Source organism: Ictidomys tridecemlineatus, chromosome 3, assembly GCF_052094955.1.
Source record: "Ictidomys tridecemlineatus isolate mIctTri1 chromosome 3, mIctTri1.hap1, whole genome shotgun sequence".
NCBI lineage: Eukaryota > Metazoa > Chordata > Mammalia > Rodentia > Sciuridae > Ictidomys > Ictidomys tridecemlineatus.
In genome coordinates, this window is record NC_135479.1 from 43,741,783 (window position 1) to 43,767,037 (window position 25,255).

The 25,255-nt window shown below is 34.4% G+C and overlaps 1 protein-coding gene across 1 annotated transcript in view; it reads left to right on the plus strand.

Moving 5' to 3' along the window:
• The window catches only part of Cpd (carboxypeptidase D), a 90,124-nt gene extending 65,978 nt beyond the window's left edge, over positions 1 to 24,146 (plus strand). Inside the window, exons 9-21 of the mRNA XM_005327869.4 lie at positions 2,302 to 2,404; positions 3,060 to 3,202; positions 4,865 to 5,034; positions 7,108 to 7,431; positions 9,207 to 9,402; positions 12,281 to 12,416; positions 13,974 to 14,105; positions 14,924 to 15,019; positions 15,125 to 15,189; positions 17,168 to 17,299; positions 17,940 to 18,125; positions 18,418 to 18,517; positions 20,055 to 24,146. Of these exons, the coding sequence (XP_005327926.2) occupies positions 2,302 to 2,404; positions 3,060 to 3,202; positions 4,865 to 5,034; positions 7,108 to 7,431; positions 9,207 to 9,402; positions 12,281 to 12,416; positions 13,974 to 14,105; positions 14,924 to 15,019; positions 15,125 to 15,189; positions 17,168 to 17,299; positions 17,940 to 18,125; positions 18,418 to 18,517; positions 20,055 to 20,281 (2,010 nt within the window). The 3' untranslated portion in view covers positions 20,282 to 24,146. The remainder of the gene's footprint in view (positions 1 to 2,301; positions 2,405 to 3,059; positions 3,203 to 4,864; positions 5,035 to 7,107; positions 7,432 to 9,206; positions 9,403 to 12,280; positions 12,417 to 13,973; positions 14,106 to 14,923; positions 15,020 to 15,124; positions 15,190 to 17,167; positions 17,300 to 17,939; positions 18,126 to 18,417; positions 18,518 to 20,054) is intronic.
• Positions 24,147 to 25,255: the final 1,109 nt, after the last annotated feature.

The following is a 25,255-nucleotide window of genomic DNA, read 5'->3' on the forward strand; positions in this document are numbered from 1 at the left end:
AAAGGTTATTCCTATTTTTTCCTAAGTACTTATAGTTTATACATTCAGGTTTATGATCCATTTTGAGCTAATTTTGGGGTACAATGTGAGGAAAAGGTCTAGATTCATTCTTTTGCATGTGGATTTTCAGTTTTCTCAGTACTGTCTTTTTGAAAAGATTATATTTTGCCCCTTGGTTTGTAGAATAAGCCTCCTAGAACCATTAATATGTCATCCATCAAAATGACACTTTGAAGAAAGTCAAAGTGTTATTCGTTACTGTCTTAGAACTGTGGTGTCCAGAGTTAGCTTTATACTAGATGATCCATTAAGATGCAAGAAGAATGTTAGATATTCTATTTATATTTTTAAATATATGCTTTAAATTTAAAATTTTATCCACATTTATAATATACATATTATAGAAAATGTATGACTGGCATTAAATAAACACTCAATAAGTAGTATTTATTATGATTATCTCAGTGATTATTAATTTATCCTCATTTCCACATTTCTGAAGCCCCTATCTTCTATTGTAATGTACCTGTGCTATGTCCTATTCTATTAGGTCTATAAAATTATATTTCCTCAATTCTAAGATGCCATCAATTGTAGTACAGATCATTGATTCAATAAAAGTTTTAAAACATAATATGCATATTAGTCCAATGGTACACTAATATATGTGTGTGTGTGTGTATAATATAATTAGATGGATGGATAGATAGCTATTGACGGAAACGTAGATAAAGATAGAGGCACAGAAGATCATTGTACAAGCCTTTCCTGGAAAACCAGAAAACAAAAGAGCATATGTACAAGCTGGGCACAGTAGCACATGCCTGTAAAACCAGCAGCTCTGGAGACTGAGTTAGGAGGATTGCAGATTCAAGACCAGCCTCAGCAATTTAGTGAGATCCTGTCTCAAAATAAAAAATAAAAAGGACTGGGGGTGTAGCTCAGTGGCAAAGCATCCTTAGACTCAATCCCCTCCCTGCCAAAAAAAAAAAAAAAAAAGGCAAAGCAAAAGCAAGCATGTGTTCAATTATTACCAAGTGTTATGAGATCACCAGCCTTTAATTGTTATATTAAATTTCTGGAAGGTGACTATTCATATATTTTAAATTTAAAAGGTTAATTCTCAAGGTGGTGAGGAAATGGGAAATTATTATTCTTTTCTTCACACTTTTCTTTTTTCTATTTCCAATAGAAAGAAGTGAATTTTTGATCATCTCTCAAATCTTAATTTCTTCCAGGAAACTTCCCTTGCCACTTTAGTAAGAAGTAATATTTCTGTCCTCTGGATTCCAGTAGCATTTATTTGTGTCTCCATGGCAGTTTTTCTTCCCCTTCATTGAATAAGCAATTGTACATGTACTGGATGCCAGACATTGGGCTAGATGCTGAGAACACAAAGACACAAACTGTTTCAAAGAGTACTGACTTAAGGGAAGAAAATATATAACCTGTTATAATAGGATAATTGTACATTGTGCAGGCAAAGCACAGATGACCCATCTTAGTTCCCCTATATGTCAGGGAAAGCTGCTTTTTCCACATTGTATGTGTATTGTCTTTTCTTTCAAGTTCCTTGAAGATATGAGATGAATGTATGAATATGAGCCAGTTTTTTTAAAAAAATTAGTTAATAGATGAACACAATACCTTTATTTTGTTTATTTATTTTTATTTGGTTCTGAGCATCAAACCCAGTGCCTTACATGTTCGAGGCAAGTACTCTGCCACTGAGCCACAACCCCAGCCCTGATAATTTTGATTTTGAAAAATAAATTCACATAGTCAAACTCTGGCATAGAAAATTATACATTAGGGCTGGGGATGTGGCTCAAATGGTAGTGCACTCACCTGGCATGCGTGCGGCCCGGGTTTGATCCTCAGCACCACATACAAAACAAAGATGTTGTGTCCGCCGATGATTAAAAAAATAAATATTAAAATTCTCTCTCTCTCTCTCTCTCTCTCTCTCTCTCTCTCTCTCTCTCTCTGATCCTCAGCACCACATACAAAACAAAGATGTTGTGTCCGCCGATGATTAAAAAATAAATATTAAAATTCTCTCTCTCTCTCTCTCTCTCTCTCTCTCTCCCCCCCCCCCCCTCTAACTCTCTCTTTAAAAAAAAAAAAAAGAAAATTATACATTAAAAAGTCTCAATGCTTCCTATGGCCCCATCTCCTCACCTCCTACCCCCTTACGTAACCTATTGTAGTCACTTTTATTATTTTCCTATATCTTTCCTATTTTTTTTTGATGGGGACACTAACAAATACAAATAAAGATTCTTTTTTCTCTCCCCCCAGGAAAATTCCCAGATGTTTCAAGGCAGACCTTGCAAGAATATATACCCTAATGAATATTTTCCTCATGGAATAACAAATGGAGCTAACTGGTATAATGTCCCAGGTAAAGATTATCAAGGCCTTAAAACTTGGACTTTCAACTTTTCTAATCTTTTTTAATTTTGAGACAAAATCACTCTTTTAAAAAATATTGTTTAGCTAGATTGCAATGGTGTATGTCTGTTATTCCAGTTACTTGGGAGGCTAAGGCAGGAGAATCACAAATTTGAGGTCAGCCTGGGCAACTTAACAAGACCCTGTCTTAAAATAAAAAATCAAAAGGACTGAGAATATAGCTCAGTGGTAGCTCACCCCTAGGTTCAATTCCTAGTACCCCTCCCACAATTGTTTAAATAGTTTAAAACATTCAGATAACCTTTTCAGCTATTTTGAATTTGGTGCTTTTTGACTTTTGAGCAAAAGTAATGCACTTTAACTTAATAATAAGTGTTGTACTTGACTTCTGGCTATTGTAAAGAACCTTACATTTACCAATAGGAAGAATATAAGCTACACTTGAATTCTTCTTAAACATAGAGTCCAGATGTTTTGCCTGGACCACAAGCATCAAAGAGCCCTCCTATGAATGCCATTATTGTTTTTCAGCCAGTGCAGATCCAAAATGAATTTGGCTTTTTTACTAGGTACTCATCCTGCCTTTTAAGAACTGAACTATTTAGACCTTCAGAGTAACTTATTTTAATTTTTTTGTCCTTTAGGTGGTATGCAGGACTGGAACTATTTACATACAAATTGCTTTGAAGTAACTATTGAACTAGGTTGTGTGAAATACCCATTTGAGAAAGATCTGCCAAGATTTTGGGAACAGAATCGAAGATCTCTAATCCAGTTTATGAAGCAGGTGACTATTCAGGAGTGAAGTATAGTTTCTTTCAAGAGCAAGAAGATTTTCGTGTGGACACATGGTTTTCATGTAGTGATTTTAGAATATACCCTTTTAAATTTCAACTTGTTTTAGTGTATTTACCCAATCTTTGTATTCCAATTTATTTAGTACATTTATGTAGAAAATTCATGGATGCAAATAAGTTTATTTGTTTATAGGGAAAAACATTTAAAGGAAGTAATTAAATAATCAAGGTGCAATGGTATATGCCTATAATCCTAGCAACTGGAGAAGCTGAGGCAGGAGGGTAGCAAATTTGAAACCAGCTTAAGCAATTTATTGAGGTCCTAAGCAACTTAGTGAGATCCTGTCTCAAAACAAAAAATAAAAAGGATTGGGGATGTAGCTTAATGGTAAAGTGTCTGTGGGTTCAATATACAGCTCCAAAAAAAAAAAAAAAAAGAAAGAAAGAAATTAAGGTAGTGACATTTTGTTCTTAATGGCTAATGGTCACTTTACCCTGACCTTATCAAAGGCCAAAATAAAGTGTTTGTCAAGTAATATATGGGTTATAGGGTAAATATTTTAATTCTTTTTCTTATTGCCAGTGATTTACTGTGAAATGATTAATTTCCTTTTGTTTGGATATGCATGGTAACTTATAGGTAAAAGACTATAAGAAATATGCCTATGGTAATTAGGGTAATCTAATACATTGTACTAGTACTTTTCTATTTTAATCATTTTCCTAAGTGGCACAGCATAAAGTCTGGGGGTCAGTACTAATATTTAAAAACATTTTATTCTGAAAAAATGGAAACATTCAGAAAAGTTATAAGACTAGTATAATAAACACTCATTCCTACACCTAAATTTAACAATTTTTAATATTTTTCTGTGTTTGCTTTTTATATATGAAACTCATTTCCACTCAGTTTTGGTTAAACTGTTTCAGTATAAATTGGAAGTGCTCAGGTTTTTTACCCCAAAATATTTCAGCCTCTGTCTTTGGCTGTATATCATCTCCAAATGCCATAACCCATTACCAAAAATTAATAGTAATTCTTTGATATTACCTAACACCTAGTCCATATTCAAATTTCCACACTCATCCCCAAAATGAATTTTATAGCTATATTTTTATATTGCACTTATTATTTCTTTTTTACTTTCTTATAGTCCTTCCATTTTTTTAAAAAATGATGTTTTCTTTTTTTCTTTTTTTAATTAATTTATTTATTTATTTATTTTAGTTCTCGGCGGACATAACATCTTTGTTGGTATGTGGTGCTGAGGATCGAACCTGGGTTGCACGCATGCCGGGCGAGCGCGCTACCGCTTGAGCCACATCCCCAGCCCATGATGTTTTCTTTTTAAAGAGGCCAAGGCCTATTTTCTTGTAGAATATCCTATATTTTGAAATAGAATGTTCCAAAATTTAAACAGTGTTATTTATATTTTCATGATATAGGTAAATCTAGCCTAGAAAAATTAGCCTTTAGAGACTAAAATGTTTTGTTTAGTGGGCATTTACATTTAGCCTTACTCTGAAATCCTAAATTCCTATTTATTCCATTTGTTTACATTATTACAATCTGTTAATTTGGATATGAGCTCCCAAAGTAATTAGATGATGATCTTTACCATTAACATCTGGTATTCTTGTCCTTTATCTAGGTTCATCAAGGTGTTAAAGGATTTGTCCTTGATGGCACTGATGGCAGGGGCATATTAAATGCCACCATTAGTGTTGCTGAAATTAATCACCCAGTGACTAGTTACAAAAATGGAGATTACTGGCGTCTCTTGGTTCCAGGAACTTATAAGATCACAGCATCTGCCCGAGGGTGAGTGATGAATGCTTCAGAATTGAGGGATTCGGATAAGACAACCCTAGTTCCATTCTGGAGGATTATTTCCACAAAAGTCCTAGAGAGCCTGCTAAGCAACATAAAGTTTAGAGATGGTTTCACTACCCCCTAGTGGCAAAGTGAGTACAGTAACTGTCAAATGTAAGAAATCTGTGGAATTATTTACCTTTATCTTTCTCCACTCTGATTTCCTGTTCCCTGCTCAGATGCAGAAGCCATCATAAGGGATTTCCTGCACTATTGGTATCAATTCTGGAAAGTACCTGTTATAGAAAAAGAAAATACCCCTGTTCTGCTGCATACTGTAGTAACACTGTACTTTACAATGATTCTCTTTCAAACAAAGCCTTTTAAAACTCACACTCATTTTTTTCTGTTACACATTTGCCTTAAAGCTTCAGTGAAATTTTCTCCTGATTGCAGGTTCTCTAAGTGAGGCCATTTTCAATGTTTTATTTTTACAGGTTTTCTTTCACAAAGACTTACTTATTAAATTTTTTTTTCCCTTAAAGCCTGGGTCTCACTTTTTGGCTCAGGTTAGTCTTGAACTCCTGGGCTCAAGGGATCCTCCCACCTTAGCCTCTCAGGTACCTGGGAATATAGATGTGTATGTACCATCACACCTGATATAGGTTTATTTATTTAAAAAGAAAGTGAATTTATGACTTTTTAATTGAGGGGGAGGGGAAAGAAACTCTAATTTTAATTTTCTTCTACCAATGACTTAGAATTGGAACCACTTGACTGTTTAATCTGAAATCTCTTATTTTTACCCATTATACTACTTTTCAAAATATTTCATGTTTTGATAAGTGTATGAACTACCACAAGACAGTTCCCTCTGAGCTTTTTTCTTTTTTTAATTCATTCTTTTTAGTTGTATATGACAGTAGAATGTATTTTGACATATTATACAAACATGGAGTGTAATTTCCCATTCTTATGGTTGTACATGATATGAAGTTACACTGGTCGTGTATTCATATATGAACATAGGAAAGTTATGTCCGATTCATTCTTCTGTCTTTCCTATTCCCATCCTCCCTCCTTTCCCTTCATTTTCCTTTGTCTAATACAATGAACTTATTCTTCTCTCTCCACCCTGCTTATTGTATGTTAACATTCACATATCAGAACATTCAGCCTTTGGCTTTTTGGGATTGTCTTATTTTCACTTAGCATGATGGTATACAGTTCCACCCATTTACCCACAAATGCCATAATTTCATTCTCTTTGTAGCTGAGTAATATTCCATTGTGTAACCAGTATAACTCCACATTGTGTACAACCACAAGAATGGGGAGTTATACTCCATGTGTATATAATCTATCAAAATGCATTCTACTGTCATGTATAATTAAAAAGAACAAATAAAAAATTTAAAAATATATTCCATTGTGTATATATACCACATTTTCTTTATCCATTCATCTGTTAAGGGCACCTAGGTTAGTTCCATAGCTTCTGGCTAACTTATTTCTGAGGAGTTAGTTTAAAGGCCCATTAGAGTAAGGGTAACTTTGTGAAGACATCAAGACACTTATTGTTACCTTTTTATTTTTTAAAAGGCTTTCAAATATCTGATGGTCCTTAAATGGAGGAGTTAGAACCTTACACTAATGAGTAATGATGTCTTTTCTGTTTTTCTTCCTTTTGGCAGTGTTAGATATAACTAAAGCAGTAGGGTATCTGAGAAGTAGGGCAACAGTGATGTGTTTGGTGGTGAATGTTCTTAAGCTCTCCGTCTTTTCCACCCACATACCCCGATGGCAGACAAGTGAACTTAGATTCTAAGAGACATGGGTGTCATCCACTGCAAGCACAAACTTTTATTTGAAGTCATATTTTTGATATTAACTCATTCATATTTGACATGAATGTCTGGTTTTTTTGTTAATGTTTTAAAAAATCAAATTATCTCCAAGTTAAAAACTTGATTCTTTTGGGAAACAATTTACATTATTCCAAGGATTCATGTGTCCTCCTTTCCCAATACTTGGATACTTCAGCTGAAGAAGCATGGCTCTGATCTGTCTGCTTTATTATAGGTATAACCCAGTTACTCAGAATGTGACTGTCAAGAGCGAAGGTGCTATTGAGGTCAACTTCACACTTGTTCGATCCTCAACAGATGGCAACAAGGAATCAAAGAAAGGAAAGGGGGATAGCACCAGCGCTGAAGATGCAAGTGACCCAACTACTAAAGAGTTTGAAGCTTTAATTAAAGACCTTTCAGCTGAGAATGGTTTGGAAGGCATTATGTTAAGCTCTTCCTCAAATCTGGCTCTTTATCGATACCATTCATACAAAGACTTATCAGAATTTTTGAGAGGACTTGTAATGAACTATCCACTTATTACAAATCTTACCACGTGAGTGTCAACCTTCTTATTACTGCCTTTTCTTTTTTCTTTAAGAGGTTTTATTCAGCATCAGCCACCTTGAGCAGGTCTTATAATTTCTTTAGACATATTTGGGAGCTAAATGTACAGAGAGCTGGAGTTTACTTATTTTGCAACAGATAGTTGATGGAGATCTTTTAAACAATGAATCTATGAGGGACATTGGAGGAGAATTATTTGTTAGATTAGCAATGTATCACCCTGAGGCCTGAGAAAATGTAAATTTACTTTTCCTAATGAATGCTTAATTTTAACTGATTTCAAACCCTTTCTGCTTTTCAGCTGCCATTCACATACTAACTGAATATTATTTGGTTTGTTTTATTTCACTAGTGACAAGGGAAGGAATTTGGAACTATGAGCACACCTGTTAGGACCATGTGTAACCTTTTTCTCAAATCAGAAAATGAAATGATTACTATCATTTCCTGTACGCTTGTCTTTATTTACAGTCAGTTACCTGAAACTTTAGATACATATTTGATTGAAGCTTCTTGGAAAAATATGTAGTACTAGTTTATGTAAAACTGATAACTTTGAGAGCTTTTTTTCTTCTTTTTATGGCACTTCTCTGCATTACCTGTTTTATTATAGTAGGTCCTCTTCTGGTCTTGTTACAGTTAACTCCAAAAATGTTTCCATGATTAGTTGATTCTTATGGTTTGTCTGCTGTGGGTGGGGCCTTCATGTTTTGCTTTGAGCTTATAGTTCTCTTTTGCATACCTAATTAACATTATCTAGCCTTTTTTTTTCTATCTCTCTTCATTGGTCCTTTTAATTTTACCAGAAAAGCTTCTGAAATTCTGATTTATACTGTTTGTAGATACAAAGTGTGATGTTTACTTTGGCAATACCAATTACCTCCCTTCCTTGACTAATTCTTGAATATTTCTGCCTTGTTCAGGTTTTAAAATCATCCATCTTAGTGCCATAGAGAAGGTATAGGCTTTCTCATTTTAAAATGATCCCCAAATTTGGCATTATTTTGCTATCTATTTAGCTTACATTTTTTTAAAAACTTTTATTTCAAGATGTGCTTTTTCATTAACTATTTCCCCCAAATGGGGCATACCTGATGGTAGTAGGGGACAGGAGTTTTAGGCAGAACACCAGTCGACAGGCAGTATCATTGATTGACATCGTGAGAAGGCAATAATCTTTTATTCTAATATCCTTTCTCAATTTAATGTTAGTACATTTTCTTGTCTAACTCTAGCAAATCTCCTCTTATATAAAAGAAAGAAGGCCTTAAGCTCACAGCTCTTGAGCAAGCAGAACATTTCATCATTGTTTTGTTTTTATTGAATTATTTTTGTTTCAAAACTGATATTGTATTTACAGTAGAGTATAAATTGTCTTATTTACATATATATGAATTTAAAAGGGAGGTTCTCTACATATATTTCAATATTTCCATAATGAAAATTTCAGTGAGTTAACTTAAAAGACATAGATCATAGAAGAAGGGACAAATGTTGTGAAGATGGTAGAAAAAGGACCAAATTTGGAGGAATGCTGAGTGAAATCAAATTCCTTCTTAAATCTGATACTATTTTGCTTGTATTTGACTTTCTTTGGTCAAGGAAAACCAATTTTCCTAAGGTTTTCTGACACAATGACTTCTGCTGTAAAGACTTTTTTAAAGCCTTTTCATGTTTTATTTTCATTTTTATTTTAAAAATACATAAATCAGTATTAATATTATAATGCTTGCTAACTTGCTTTTTGTTTCTGGCCTTTGAAAGTTTGGGACAGAGTGCTGAATATCGTCACATCTGGTCTCTTGAAATCTCCAATAAACCCAATGTATCTGAACCTGAAGAACCAAAGATTCGTTTTGTTGCTGGTATTCATGGAAATGCTCCAGTTGGAACTGAACTGCTTTTGGCTCTGGCAGAATTTCTCTGTCTGAACTACAAAAAGAACCCAGCTGTTACTCAAGTAAGAGATAGTCTGTTTTGACATGCTTTCAAAGGAAAAAACTACCTGGGTGCAGTGGTGCATGCCTGTAATCCTAACAATTTGGGAGACTGAAGCAGGAGGATTGTAAGTTTGAGGCCAGCCTCAGCAATTTAGTAAGACCTTGTCTCATATTTAAAAAAAATAAAGACTATAAAAGTCTGATGATGTAGCTCAGTTGTAAAATACCCCTGGGTTCAATTCCTAGTCCCAGTGGGGGGGTGGGGGGAGGGAAGAGTTCAGTGACATGGATGTCAGGATGCCATTTAAAATTTTTATGTTTCTTAAATTAGATTTTACACTGAGTACATTGTGTTACTCTTTTAAAAATGAATGATCTTTGTATATGCTCATTGTTAATAGTATCTTTGCATTCTTTTCTTTTTGTGGTGCTGGGAATTGAACTTGAGACCTCATACATGCTGGGCAAGCACTCTAGCACTTAGCTACATCCTTAACCCTCTATTATATATCTTTGTATATATTAAGAGGCAGAGAGGAAAAAATTCTAAATGTTGGCATTCACTTCTTTACTCCTTTGTTTAAGCCAAGGTACCCTTCTAATTTTTACTTACCGTTTTATATGTTCTAACTTGAGGAACTTCCACTTTTAGTTGCTTATAACTAGAACATTATATTGGAAAATGTAGTAAAAGTCATAGTTTTTCTTTTGATGTAATACATAAAAATTGTTGGACATACTGGCTGCTAAAAGACTTTACAAAAGGTGGTTTGGCATTGTCTGCTTTAGCCATTAAGTACTACAGAAAAGAATTTTGATTTAGGTGCTTAGTCATGTAAGTATAAGGAGCCTAGTTTGGTATTGTCTCAGGGAAAAGAAGGAAAGGGTGCATTATTCTAGAAGACTCATTAATTGGCATTGACTTTAATGAATTTAGGAAAGGGGAAAAGAAGTAGTATTTGTTGAATATATACTGTGTTCAAGGTACTATATATTAGATACTTTACATATATCATTAATTTAATTCTTAACTCTGTGACAATGATTATCTCCAATTATAAATGTAAACTGATTTGGGTATTTGTTAACTTATAGTATATGTTACAGTTAGTTGTTGGTAGAATTGGATTTAAACCCAAGCATAGAGTCTATTTTGGTGTCCTTTGTCCTGTAAGTCAATAAATAAATAAATAAATAAATACATACATACATACATACATACATACATACATACATACATACATACAAGAGTTTGTCTCACTCTAAAGCCCCATGGTTTTCTTGTAACATACTGCCTTCCCTAAAAAGAAATTTTGGAAAGATTCAATGTCATGATCAGGATCAGAAGCGACCCGTATAACTAGATAAGCTGAACTTAAATCAGCCTTGCAAAAATTATTTTACCAAAAAGACTATTGGTGAGTTGCAGATAGTATCTCAAAGATATTTTTCTTTTTCTTTCTTTCTTTTTTTTAATGAGAGCATATCTTTGACAGTGGTTTTCAACCCTGCTCTGTGATAGGAACACCTGGGAGGTTTTAAAAAATATCAATGCTTGGACTCCATCCCCAGAGGCGTCAGTACTTCTTTAAAAACTCCTCACATTCCCAGAACCTTCAAACCTGCCCCCTCAAAAAAAATCTACTTAGATTTATGTTGTTTTGTTCTGTTTGTGGTACTAGGGATTGAATTCTGAGCCTTTTGCATGCTAGACAAGTGCTCTACCACTAAGCAACACCTCCAGCCCATGTTATTAATATATTTAACCATATCTGTAACCTACTGGTCTTATGGTTATAAGAGATGACATATCTTAGGTGAACCACCTAACTGAAATTTCAAAACTCCTAGTTTATGAGAACTTGCCTTACTGATTTAATTGGACTTGAATTGCATTCATAAGTTGAGATCACTTTAGAATGCTTTTGCCTTGAGTTAAGGTTCAAAGAAAGTACCCAGAGAGTCCCAGTGGCTCAGGAGGCTGAAGTAGAAAGATCACAAGTTCGGGGCCAGCCTCAGAAACTTAACGACCCTGTCTCAAAATAAAAAATAAAATAAAAAGAGCTGAAAGAACTGGGGATGTAGCTCAGTGTCAAGGTATCTCTGGGTTTAGGGACTGGGGTTGTGGCTCAGTGGTAGAGCACTTGCCTGGCATGTGTGAGGCCCTGGGTTCGATCCTTAGCATCACATATAAATAAAGAAATAAAGTAAAACATCCACTGGGAACTAAAAAATAGTTAAAGAAAAACAAAAGTATCCCTTGGTTTAATCCACAGTACCAAAAAAAAAAAAAAAAAAGAAGAAGAAGAAGAAGAAAATAAAATATATACATACCTGGTAATCTGCCAGTGGTAAAACACAGGTTATACTTTAAAAAAACAATCTTCCCCAGGGAAGAGATTTATGAACCAATGAATTAGAGTCTCAAATATTTTTAACGTATAATTATTACCAGAGTAAATAAGTCAAAGATCACTTATTCTGATTTATTGTTAGGAATTTTAGGCTTTGGATTGTAAAATAAACATTCTGTGTTCTAATAACTCTGCCATCGTAGCACAAAAAAGTCACATGTAAACAAATGGACATGATTGTATACCAATAAAACTTTACAAAGGATAGAAGGCAACAGACTAGATTTGGGGTGCAAGTATTGTTTTCTGACCCCTGTGATATGTCATCAGGAGATCCCTGGGAACATTTTACATAGTGGTTTTTTGCTTCTTTTAAAATTTATTTGGAGCAAAAGGAATTTTATTTTACTTTACATTTTTTTCAATTTAAATTCCTTTTAAATTAACTATATTTAAAATGAACAGTGAAGCTCTCTATTTGAGGCACAGGAAAGTATGTGTTGATTATACATGAAGCTAATAAACTTATTAATTTCTGTTTTAGCTGGTTGACAGGACCAGGATTGTGATTGTTCCTTCTCTAAATCCAGATGGGCGAGAGCGAGCGCAAGAAAAAGAATGTACTTCAAAGATAGGACAAACAAATGCCCATGGAAAAGACTTGGATACAGATTTCACAAGTAAGACTACTTTTTACACCATTAAAGTACTTTGGAGATAATTCTCTTTCTCTTTGCTAGGAGATTGGTTGATGCCATTTTGTTGGTTGGTAATGGAGCACTTTTCATATCTAAGTTATGATTGCAAGGTATAAATAAATAGATACCCAAAAACATTTTGAACTTTTCCCCTTTTTCATATGCAAAAGTAATTCAAGTTTTTAAAAATAGAAATTCAATCGATATCATTGGGGTATTTCATCACTGGCTGTGTTGGATGTGTATTCTGTCCCTCTTCCCTTCCCTATATGTGTACTTACACACACATTGTCATATGTGGATTTTGAGGAACCTGTTTTTTATTTACTTGAATGGGATTGTCAGCTCTATGTATTTTTTACTCTGTAACTGGTGATTGAACCCAGGAACGCTCTACTGCTGAGCTGCATCCCCAGCTCTTTTTATTTTTTTTGTGATCCTCCTACCTCAGCTTCCAAGTTGATAGGATTGTAACTTTTTTCATTAAATATATGATTAACATCTTTCTATTTAAGTACTTATAGACCATTTTCACCATTTTTCCACATTTTTTTATTGGTGAATTATAGTTGTACATATTGTTAGGGTTTATTGTTACATATTCCTACATGCACACAATATTACAATATAATTTGGCCAATATGACATTTAATTTATGGCATTGTGTGCCATTAATATATGGCAATTCTTTAGTTTATTCAGCCTTTTCTACTGGTGGATATTTAATATGTTTCTATTTTTTGCTTTTACAAACAAAAAACACCTATTTTTAAAAAATTTTATTTCAAAGGTAGGTGATATATTTTCTAAGTTGATATTGTTTTTATTGTTGTTGTTTGGTACTAGGGATTGGATAGGGAAACTTTACCGCTGAACTATATCCTTAGCCCTTCTTATTTTTAATTTTGAGGCAGGGTCTCTCTAAGTTGCTGAGCCCCTCACTTACTTGCAGAGACTGGCCTCAAACTTGCAATCCTCCTGCCTTAGCCTCCCCAGTATCTGGGATTATAGGCACCCACCACCATGCCTGTCCCTAAGTTATTTATTTATTTAATTTATTTTGGTACTAGGGATTGAACTCGGGGGCACTCAACCATTGAGCCACATCCCCAGCCCTTTTTTGTATTTTATTTAGAGAAAAGGTCTCATTGAGTTGCTTAGTGCCTCACTGTTCTGAGGCTGTCTTTGAACTCCTCCTGTGTCAGTCTCCCTAGCCACTGGGCTTACAGGAATGCGCCACTGTGCCTGGCTTCCCTAAGTTACTTTTAAAAGCAGGATATGCACATCTTTTTTCAGTAAGAATTTTCTTAAACTTGCTTAACATAATTAATTATACACATTACCCTGAAGTATGTAAAACTCAAAGTAACTTACCTTCTAGAATGTGTATTTCTTATTTGAGATAGTAGTTTATGGAGAAATAAGTATTTACAAACTTGGTAAGTCAGCATTTTGATTGTGTTCAAGTAGAGAATAATTTTCTGAGATACACTAAAATTTAGAACTTGGTATTTTATATTTGATCTTTCTTTTTTTCAGATAATGCCTCCCAGCCTGAGACTAAAGCCATTATTGAAAATTTAATTCAAAAACAAGACTTCAGTCTTTCTGTTGCTTTAGATGGTGGTTCTGTGCTAGTCACATACCCATATGACAAGCCAGTACAGACAGGTATGATCAATGTTATTTCACATATATACTTTTTAAGCATAGGTGGAAATTCCAAGTAAAATAATGTTCCTTCTAAATTTTTTTAATGAGTATTTGAGCATATTCTATGATGAAATAGCTAACCCAAAAAGATTGTCTATATGTATATATATATATATATATATATATATGTATATATATATCAACAGTTTAAACAGTTACTTGAAGATGATAGTTCAGATTTATGAAGATATAGCTTTATTGAGTCTAGCCGTCTTGTTCAAACATCTGTTCAGTTCAGTATATGATCATTTATTAGGCAATTATTATATGTGTAGATATTCGGAATAAAAATGCGAAAACAACACAACACCTGCCATAAGAAACTCTTGTATACAAATCAAATATTAACAGTATAGAATTGCCCTCCCTTGCTTTCAACCTTGACTGACAGGTTGCAATTTTGTGGTGAGTTGAACAGTTGCTTGTTTGTGCTGTTTTTAGTACATCTTATAAGGGACATTGTTATTGGAGGCAGTTTGTGCTGTTTTTAGTACAACTTATAAGGGACATTGTTATTGGGCTGCAGTTTGCCATACCAAAACAAATTTGTATTTTAGCCTGTAACATAACTTCACCATTAGTACCTTTGAATGTAAGGATGATGATTATCTTCTGTGCCCGATTATCTTGGGCTAAACAAAATCATGTAACTAATTGTAACTCCTTAGTAATCTTCAGTATGGTGCAAGATTTATTAAAAGAAAATGAGTTATATTTGTGATATTGGATTTGGACAAAACTCTTTTAGATTTCTTATGATTTTTTTCTTTTTATAGTGGAGAACAAAGAGACTCTGAAACATTTGGCATCTCTTTATGCAAATAATCATCCATCGATGCATATGGGTCAGCCTAGTTGCCCAAATAAGTCAGGTAGATATTTTCTATACCCTTTGTTACTAATTGTTGTTATGGTTGCTTTGGGGAGGGTCTTGCCTTATGATCTTATTGACCCTGCATCTTTCAATGATTTTATAGATGAAAATATTCCAGGAGGAGTAATGCGTGGAGCAGAATGGCACAGTCACCTGGGCAGCATGAAGGTATGCTTTATAGAACGTAGTTAGAATAAAAATTATGAATATTGGCCACTGAATGAAAGAATAGGCAACTTTTCTGATATAGCAAAGTGAATGTCATCTGTCTCATGGCTTTCTTGACCTGTCTAGGCTTAAATTAACCTGACAGTAATCTTTTTTCCCCTCTGGCCATTGTAACAATTTTTAACTGTATGACTTAATGACATTCATTATACTTACATTGTCCAACCATCACCATATCTATTTCCAAAACTTTTTCATTGTCACAAACAGAAATTTTGTATCTGTAAGCAGTAACTTCCTATTCCCCTCTCCCCACAGCCCTGGTAACACTAATATACTTTATGTCTCTATGAATTTTACTATTGTAAGTATGTCATATAAGTGAACTCATACAATATTTAACCTTTTGTGTCTGACTTCTTTCACTTAGCATGATGTTTTTAGAGTTCATCTATTTGAATCATGTGTCGATACTTTATTCCTTTTTATGGCCAAATAATCTAATCTATGTATATACTGCATTAATTTATTGATTCATGAGTTGATGGACATTTGGGTTGTTTCTATCTTTTGACTGTTGCAAATAATGCTACAGTGAACACAGGCATGCAAGTGTCTGTTTGATCCCTTGTTTTATACCAGAATGGAGGTTGAATCTTACTAAAAATCTATATTTAACTTTCTGAGGAACCACCAAACTTTTCCACAGCACTGAACCATTTTTACATTCCCACCAGCAATATTCAACAATTCCAATTTTTTTATATCCTCCCCAGCACTTATTACTTTAATTATAACTGTCCTAACTGGTGTGAAGTGGTATCTTGTTGTTTTGATTTGTATTCCCTGATGATTAATAATATTGGAGCATCTGTTCACATGCTTGATGGCCATTTGTATATCTTTTGGGGGAAAATATCTATTCAGATCTTTGACCCATTTTATAGTTTATTTGCTTATTTATGTATTTTATTTTGATACTGGGGATTGAACCCAGGGGTGCTTTACCACTGAGCAACATCCCCAGCCCATTTTTTATATTTTATTTTGACATAGGGCCTCTCTAAGTTGCTTAGGGATTTGCTGAGTTGCCAAGGCTGACCTTGAGCTTGCAGTTCTCCTGCCTCAGCCTCCTGAGCCTCTGGAATTGCAGACATGTGCCACTGTACCCAGCTCTTTGACTCATTTTAAAACTGTATTGTTTATCTTTTTGTTGTTGACCTATGAGGATTCTTTATATATTTGCATATTAAATCTTTACCAGATATATGACTTGCAAATATTTTCTCCCATGTTGTATGTTGTGTTTTTAAATTTCTTGATCATGTCCTTGGATGACAGAGAGGTTTTTTTTTTTTCCATATTTTTCCCTTCACAATTTTTCACTGGTGCATTATAGTTGTACATAATGATGAGATTCGTTGTTACATAGTAGTACATGCACAGAATATAACCATATAATTTGGCCAATATCCTCCCCAGCACCCCCCTGACATATACACTTCTCCCACCATTGTGACCCTTTCCTCTATTCTCTGATCTTCTTTTGCTTTTCATGTGATCACCTCCCCTCTTTCTTTTCTTTTTTCCTCTCTGGCTTCCACATATGAGAGGAAAACATGATCCTTGATCTCTTGAGTTTGGCTTATTTCATTTAACATGAGGGTCTCAGGTTCCATCCATTTTCCTACAAATGACATAATTTATGTTTTTGTGGCTGAATAAAACTCCATTGTGTATGTATACCACATTTTCTTTTTTTATTTATCTGTTGATGAATACCTAGACTGGTTTCATAGTCTGGCTATTAGGAGCTGACATGTCTTCAACTCATTATTATACAGAGTGTTTTATTTATTTATATTTGCTGTAAAATGCATTACAGATTCTCTGTTTACATCACCCAGGTTTCCTTTTTATTCCATTTATTATCTTTCTTATCAATTTGCCTGTATTTAATTTTTACTTTATATTCCAGGATTATAGTGTCACCTATGGCCATTGCCCAGAAATCACCGTATACATAAGCTGCTGCTACTTTCCTAGTGCAGCACAACTCCCTTCCCTGTGGGTAGAAAATAAAAGATCTCTTCTTAGCATGTTAGTAGAGGTGAGTCTTTCTTTTTCAACTAAGAAGCATACTCCCAGGAGTATGTTCAACCTTTATCAAAATATTGTTTTTGTCTTTTATAAAAAAAAATTATATTTTTTATTTTAAATACCACAGTACGTAAAGAGATTTTTTCATGTTATATTGTCTAAATAGATGTCATGCATCCATATATCTGAAATCACCTATAATTTGACCTTGTGAGATGTTGCACGTTCTTCAATCTGGCTGTCACACAGTTCCTGGAGTCAGGGTACTATGGTGGGAAGGCATTGGAAGATTGGGTCCTAATGCTTTAGGCTTTGACTATTATACCAGAGTTGTCTTTTATTTTATCTCTATCCCTATGACTCTGAGCATTAAATGAGTAACAAATGTGATCAGGGTCAGTGGGGAAGAAGGAATATATTTCATTTGTTTGTCTTTAGTCATGTCTCACCTTTTGCCTCAGAATATTTGGCATGAAATATAATTTTAAAAAAATTTTGTAGTTGTAGATGGACAGAATGCCTTTATTTTATTTGTTTGTTTGTTTTATGTGGTGCTGAGGATAGAACCCAGTGCCTCGTGCATGCTAGGCGAGCGCCCTACCACTGAGCCCCAGCCCCAACATAATTATATTTTAATCATTTTTTTTTAGGTTCACAAGGGAGTACATGGATTTGTCAAAGATAAGACTGGAAAACCAATTTCTAAAGCAGTCATTGTACTCAATGAAGGAATAAAAGTACACACAAAAGAGGGAGGTTATTTCCATGTACTATTAGCCCCAGGTGTCCATAACATCAATGCCATTGCTGATGGGTACCAGCAACAACATTCACAGGTAGGAAATTAAATTAAGTAGTATTATGTAAATTCTTCTTCTTAATAATACTTCTATTTATTGACACATGAAAGGAATAAATAAATAAAAAGTGTGACCACTTCTTGATTACGGTAACTTGTTATCTTTTGGTAGTCCCTTTGGCAACAAAAGGGAAATTTTTATAGCATTTTGTGTACTTCAGATGACAATGAATAATTTCTGTGGTTTGCTTTAAAGGCCTTGAAAATGTGGCAGGGATATAATATGCCTTAAGTAAACTTTTTCATAATGTTGCATTTTCTCTTTCTAGGTCTTTGTACATCATGATGCAGCTAGTTCTGTGGTAATAGTCTTTGACACAGATAATCGGATATTTGGTTTGCCAAGGGAGCTTGTGGTAACTGTATCAGGTAAAGAAATTTTGACTTTTAGTACTTGAAGTTAGAACCAGTCTTGCTATTTCAATTTGAGAGTGGATCACCTCCATAATCACTTGCAGCTTATCATTTTTTCTAATGTCTCCTTATCTAATCATGACTTTCCTAAATCACTGTTTTCCCATGTTCTCCTGGCTTGCCCCCTCAGGTGTCACCTCCACAGAAAGGTCCTTTTGATTACCCTATATCACATAATATCCATGTCACTATCTCTTCCCTATGTTTTTTCCATCATAGCACTTAGAACTACTTGCCATCATATTTTTTATGTGTGTGTGTGGTGTATACATATCTGTGTATACACATATGTGTGTGTACATATGTATACATATATTTGTACATATATATTTATACTCATTTGTCTATATTCCATCTCTCCCACTAAAACATAAGCTATGGGTAGCATGGAGTTCATCTGTATCCTTAGAACAGATAGTAGGTTTTAATGAAAAGTTGTTGAATGAATGATTTGCCCTATATTTGCCTTTGACTTACATTAGTTCTGGTTTTCCAAGGTCCAGGAAAGAGGAAATGTTTGGGTTTTTTCTAGGTTTAATTTGCACATTGTTTGAATTACTGAAAGGTAAGGAAGAAAAAAAAGTGATAAAATAATACTTAGCTGTTTTTTCTCTGTATAACACAAAGAACCTTGGTTCATTTTTAAACACAACTTGGACTTGAAGCAGAATTACTAAGTTTTATTATAATATGTATATGGAAGAGACCCTTGGCGGAAAGAAAGTGGTATATTAGGAATGTGGTACAATCATAGATCCTATAATGGAGCACTGAAAGAGTTATTAGCTTGAACCAGATAAAAATGTGAAAAACTTAGTGGTTAAAGATATAGTAGCTAGGATTCAGCCATGCTTTTAGTCTGACTCTGCCACCCATTAGCTATTATTCTATTACTATTGTAACTAAAACTCTTATTTTGATTTTAAATAAAGAAGAGGTTTTGGATGAAATTAAAATTCACTAGAAAGGAAAAGTGGAAGTCAATGATTGATAACAAGCAGGTTGCTGGTCTAAGGGTGTAGCTCAGTGGTAAAGCACTTGTCTTGCATGTGTGAGGCCCTGGGTTCGATCCTCAGCACTACATAAAAATAAATAAATAAAAATAAAGATATTGTGTCCACCTACAACTAATATATATATTTTAAAAAAGAAGGTTGCTGAACAACAGTGTAAGTTCATTGTCATAAAAATAATGTGTGTACATACACATGCATAAATGAAGATCAAGAAAAATATATGCACTAAGGTAATTGAAGATGACCTCTGGGTAAGAAACATAAAGATGTGGATGTTTTTCATACTGGTTTTTATTATTTTCACTCATCTGTATTTTCTAATTTTGCATACTATACATGTACTGCTTCTACCATAATAAAAGGTGGTTCTTACATACATGAAATAAAAATAAACAAGGAACATATTTTTTAAAGTGCCATAGTAAGTAGCTGTTTATTCATGTGTACGTCCCCACATAATGTTTTTTGTTTGGCAGGAGCCACCATGTCAGCATTGATCCTAACAGCCTGCATTATTTGGTGCATCTGCTCAATCAAGTCCAACAGACACAAGGATGGCTTTCATCGGCTCAGGCAGCATCATGACGAGTATGAAGATGAGATTCGCATGATGTCCACTGGCTCCAAGAAGTCGCTCCTAAGCCACGAGTTCCAGGATGAAACGGACACTGAAGAGGAAACATTATATTCTAGCAAACATTGAAAAATACACTTTGCACATCTCCCAGCATAAGTACTAAGCAAAATTACAGTTCCTCTTGGGAGACACTGCATTAAGAGGAGAGACTGTCTTGCTTCTTCAAAGAGCTTTGGGAAGTTAACCTGCTAAATCTGTATTCTCTGTGAATTCCTCTGGCAGTTTTGAACTTCCCTTCCTTAAAGTACTCTTAACCTTTTTAAAAAATCTGATTTCTATTTATGCAGCAGAGATGGGACAGCCACTTTGTTTTTCTTCTTAATTTAAGACAAGCTATTTGGAGCTTATGTAATAACAGCATAAAGCCAACTAGTGGATGTTGTATTTTGCACACCAGGTGTTTACTAGTGGCTTTAGCTTTTTTTCTTTCTTTCTTTCTTTTAAAGGCCAAAAGAATCCAGACACATTAAAGCAGGGACAGCAGTCAGATTCTGACATAAAGCTTTAAAAACTCAAGGTTTTTCTCAACCTACTGAGGAGTACTCTTCTCTAGTTATTAGATAGCTGGAGTTTCTCTTATTCAGGTTTAATGGATTGAATGATTTTTAAACATATGTAACATTAGGAAATGAATAAATGGGCTTCCGCATTTGTCTTTCTACCTGTTTCCAGGCTAGATCAGAACTGGTGGGCTGTGCTGTAAGCAAGATTTTACTACCTACCTCTCTTGTAAGGTTTAGCAAAGTTCTAAATATCCCCATTTTAAGGGAGAACTCATTGACTTTATTATGCAAGGTCTGAATGTCCACCTGAATGGAGCTGAGAGGGAGATCTAGCAAAAGGTGAAACTCATGTTGCCTATCTTTTAACTTGCTAAAAATCCACAGGTGCTGCTGCTTTTATCTGGGAAGCACTAGTTATTCTAGGAATGCCTAATTCTTTAATATTTCCTAAATTTGAACCTTTTTCTATGTTGGACACCTATGGTTTTCAGATGACCCGGCCATCTACAAGATCTGAATTCTACTGAAAATATCTGAAGTATGGAAGAGACCTACTTGCACATTCTTAACCTATCTTTGAACACAAAACATCTACACTTTGTGCTCCAGCCTGAGCCTTCACTCAGTAATAGCATACTATAATTAAAATAGCTCGGCCAGTCTTGTTCACATAGTCCTCTGCAAGTGATGGGGTTCTTTGTCCTAATGTTTCATTTGATGGTCTCTTTTTTTTTTTTCCATGACCATCCAATTTTGTTAAAAGTTCATTTGAAAACTTTTAGTGATGGCTCCCTCCATTTAAAAAGAAAAAAAAAAGTGTAAACTATGGACTGCCGTGTGGTTTAACACTGTGGTGTGAAAGTGTCATCTTCACTGCCAGTCAGGCAAAGAACTGTAAGTTTTGCATTTTATTGTGTCTGTCTTATACAGTGGAAATGATGCTTTTTGTAAGTATGAGTCTTACCAATGATTTAATGGTTTAATACCTTTGAATGTTTTAATGGCCAAGTTGCTGCTGAACTTGTACTAAATCAGGGGATCAAAAAACTAGCTCTCATCTTTTCAAATTGTGTTTCATATCCATTAATGTATCAGTTATCCCAAAGCTTTTATGTGGAGTTGTTTACTCCATTCACCTAGGTCATTCAACCAGGTTTTGTGAGAAATACATCCAAAGTGGCTTTATAACAGAGATTTTGCTTAGCATGAATAATGAGGTCATAATATTTGTTAATAAATGTTGGTGGTAAGTTTGAATGACTTAAGGTTAAACCATTTTGGTATTAATCCTGGTATTACAAATCTACGTTCTGCCACCTCATTCTCATATCACCACATTCACAACAGTTTGTGGGATGCTAATATTAAATATACATGACTTAATTTCTTCTAATAACACTTTATATTTCCTTAAAGCTTTATTTTCAAGAGTGCAAAGTCAGAGAACCAACACAGGGCCTACTAGTGGCTGGCCCTGCTTGGGACATTGCAACTAGAAATTAAACCAAGTTGATACAACAGCCTTTGCTTTAAAAGCAGTGTTCTTCACTAGAGGACACCTTGACATTTACTTCTTTCTTGATTAAACATGTCTTTAACATATATCTCAGTGACTAAAGGCCATGCCTTTTAACTATGTATAATTTTTTTTTTAATGAACACACAAATAGTTCTTGAAGTAGTTTTTCCTGAAAGGAAAACCAAATTCTGCCATAAGTTTTCAGTCTTTAATTACTTGCTAAATGATGCATTTAGCTGGAAAACAAGGCCTTCTCAGCCTGTTACCTATGAACATGAATGTACAGGATCCATGACTACTAAGACTGTGTTTTCAGCCCTGCTCTGTCTTTTATTTGTGGATCTAATCTAATGTTAGACCACATTAACAACTGAAGGCATTGAAGCCATATGGGATGGGGAATGCATTTTTTCAGTGTTTTTCCTAGAAACTTTCCATTTCCTTGGAGTCATGTAGGAAAGTAAGTATCACAGTATTAAGAAATGTGCCCAAATCTGAGTTGTGCCTTTCTTTACTCACAAGGCATGGTTTTGTCCTGGCTATCAGTCTGTAAGCCTTCTTCCTTCCCAGCTCCTTAATAAAAGCAAAGTGATTGAGTAGGTAATATTCAAAGTGTCTGCCTGTATAAATGTACTAATTATGTGGTTCAAAAAGATGAGCCCAAGCAATTCCAGAGAGCCAGACTCTGATTTTGATGTAAATTTGTTGAAACACTTGGGTACTAGTGAGATCCCATCCAGTTGAGAAATGCTTGCAATTCTCATTGAAGGGAATTTGCTTTGGGACTTTGTCATCTTCCAGAAAGGAAACATTGTATTTTTGACCCAGTGTGATTGGTCAATCTTTGGTAACTTTCATTGAATGGGATTTGCTAAATTAGTGAATATTGAACTTAAAACTAATTATGAGTTGACAAATAAATAAAAGGTAGTGCTTATGTCTGAGCTTATTGTGTTTCTGAGCTCACACAAGGTTACTCAGTAACCATGACCTGCTCCTCCATTTCTGTTTATTCTCAGCATTAAATAGTTTTATCTTCTTGATGCCAGAAGACACCTGTGCCAAGTTTTGTCCCTTGCTGTATTAAAAGCTTCTTGGCTGTGAATGCTATGATAGTGCCCTATATTATGGTTCTCTGGTGGAACTGTTTTAATACTAGCAACCTAGCATTTCCCCTAAGTCTTTATTGTTATTACTAAAAATCCCAGTATGGTTAATGTTCAGCAGCTTTCTATCAACTTTCTGATAACTCTTTGGGTTTTGGATTTGTTTTAATTAAAGCAGATTGGGGGATGATTAGGATCCTTGATTAATATCAACCGAACTTGGATTTCTAGTTTCTAAATCTCTCCCAACACCCAATTCTCCTATTTTGGGTAATAATTCCATTAGCTTCCACTTGACTTTCAGAATATTGTCCTGGTTGATTTCAATTTGATAGATGACATTATAAAATTTGAAAGTCAGTTACCATTTTGAGGCAATTGGATACAAATTATGTAAATATGTATGATCATGATTTTTATAAATGGCATAACATGAGTGTACTAGCTACATTCTATGCTGGCCATGCTGCAGATTTTCTGGAGGAATAACATAATGGTATTTTTTTAATGCTCTTTTCACCTCTCTCTTTTTTTAGAATGATGCTCCCTAGCTCTAGAACTATATATATATATAGCTGTTTATATGACATGCCCAATACCCATTCATCTCAAGTGCTACAGTCTGGTTGATTTCATGCACTGTGCCTTCAAAATGAAATTTTTAAAAGGGACTTTAAATGAAGTTGAATAGTAGTTTTAAAAAGTCAATCTGTGTAATTTATGTGAAATCTGTAATGAGGTCCTTTCTGTTTTTTATATGTAAACAGATTACTAATCCTGTATAAAAGTTATTTTATGATGTTTGTCTTTGTGTTTTGTCTCATAATCTTTTATAAAAAGGAATAGGTCAGGCAGAGTTATAGTTCCAATTTGAAATTTATATACATCTAATTTTTCTGCCTATCCTAGGGGAAAAATAGTACCAGGATGGGAATTCAGAGTGTCACCTATATAATGTTTCTGTCTTTATGAATTGACTTGAAAACTTTGTTCTGAAGTATTCATGGCATATACTTGCCACAGTTCACTTCTGTTTGTAATTCACTAGATATGTTCAATTGTTCTACAATGTCACAACAAATAGTAGCAATCCAGCATTTTAACAGTATGCTTTAACACTCCCTTTTATTCCATGCCCTATCTTTAGGACATAAAGAAGGATCAAAACTTAGCTGGGAAAGATGGTACACACCTGTAATCCCAGTTATTTGGGAGGCTGAGGCAGGAAGATAATAAGTTGAAGCCTTGGGTAACTTAGGGAGATCTTGTCTTGAATTTTTTTTTTTTTTAATTCCAAAAGGGCTTGAGAATGTAGCTCTATAGTAGTGTTTGCCTAGTATTCACGAGACCTGTATTTAGTCCTCAGTACAAAAAAAAAAAAAAAAAAGTTGAAAGGTTTACCTAGTTTAAACTTGTTAAAATTTTAGTCCAGAGCTGGGGATCTATGTAGCTGAGTGGTTGAGCAGTTGCCTAGTTCTAGGTTTTACCTTGTATCACAAAACAAAAACAAAAGTTTTGATGCTTTTCTAGGTGAAACCTAGTTAGAATAATGTGTCCTGGCACTTTTAGGAGTGATGATGAATTCAGTATTCCCTTGTTATTTAACAATTTGTTGATAGTGCTACTATAATAGAGATTGGGAAAGAAAGTTATATAAGAAACATGGGTTCTGCTGAAAAAGGAACTAATAGTCCAGGCTAGAGAAATAAAAGTGGAGAAAAACTTTACTTCAATTGTGTTTCGTTCCTCTAAGAAGAAAATCTGTAAGGAAGTGAAGCAGAGAGGTTTGAGCTTGGACCAACCTATGACTGATTTTGGGCTCTGCCATTTGCCTCATATGTGACCTTGTGTTGTACAATTTTGTAACATTCTATATCTCAATTTCTCTACTGGTAAAGGAATAATCTTTGAT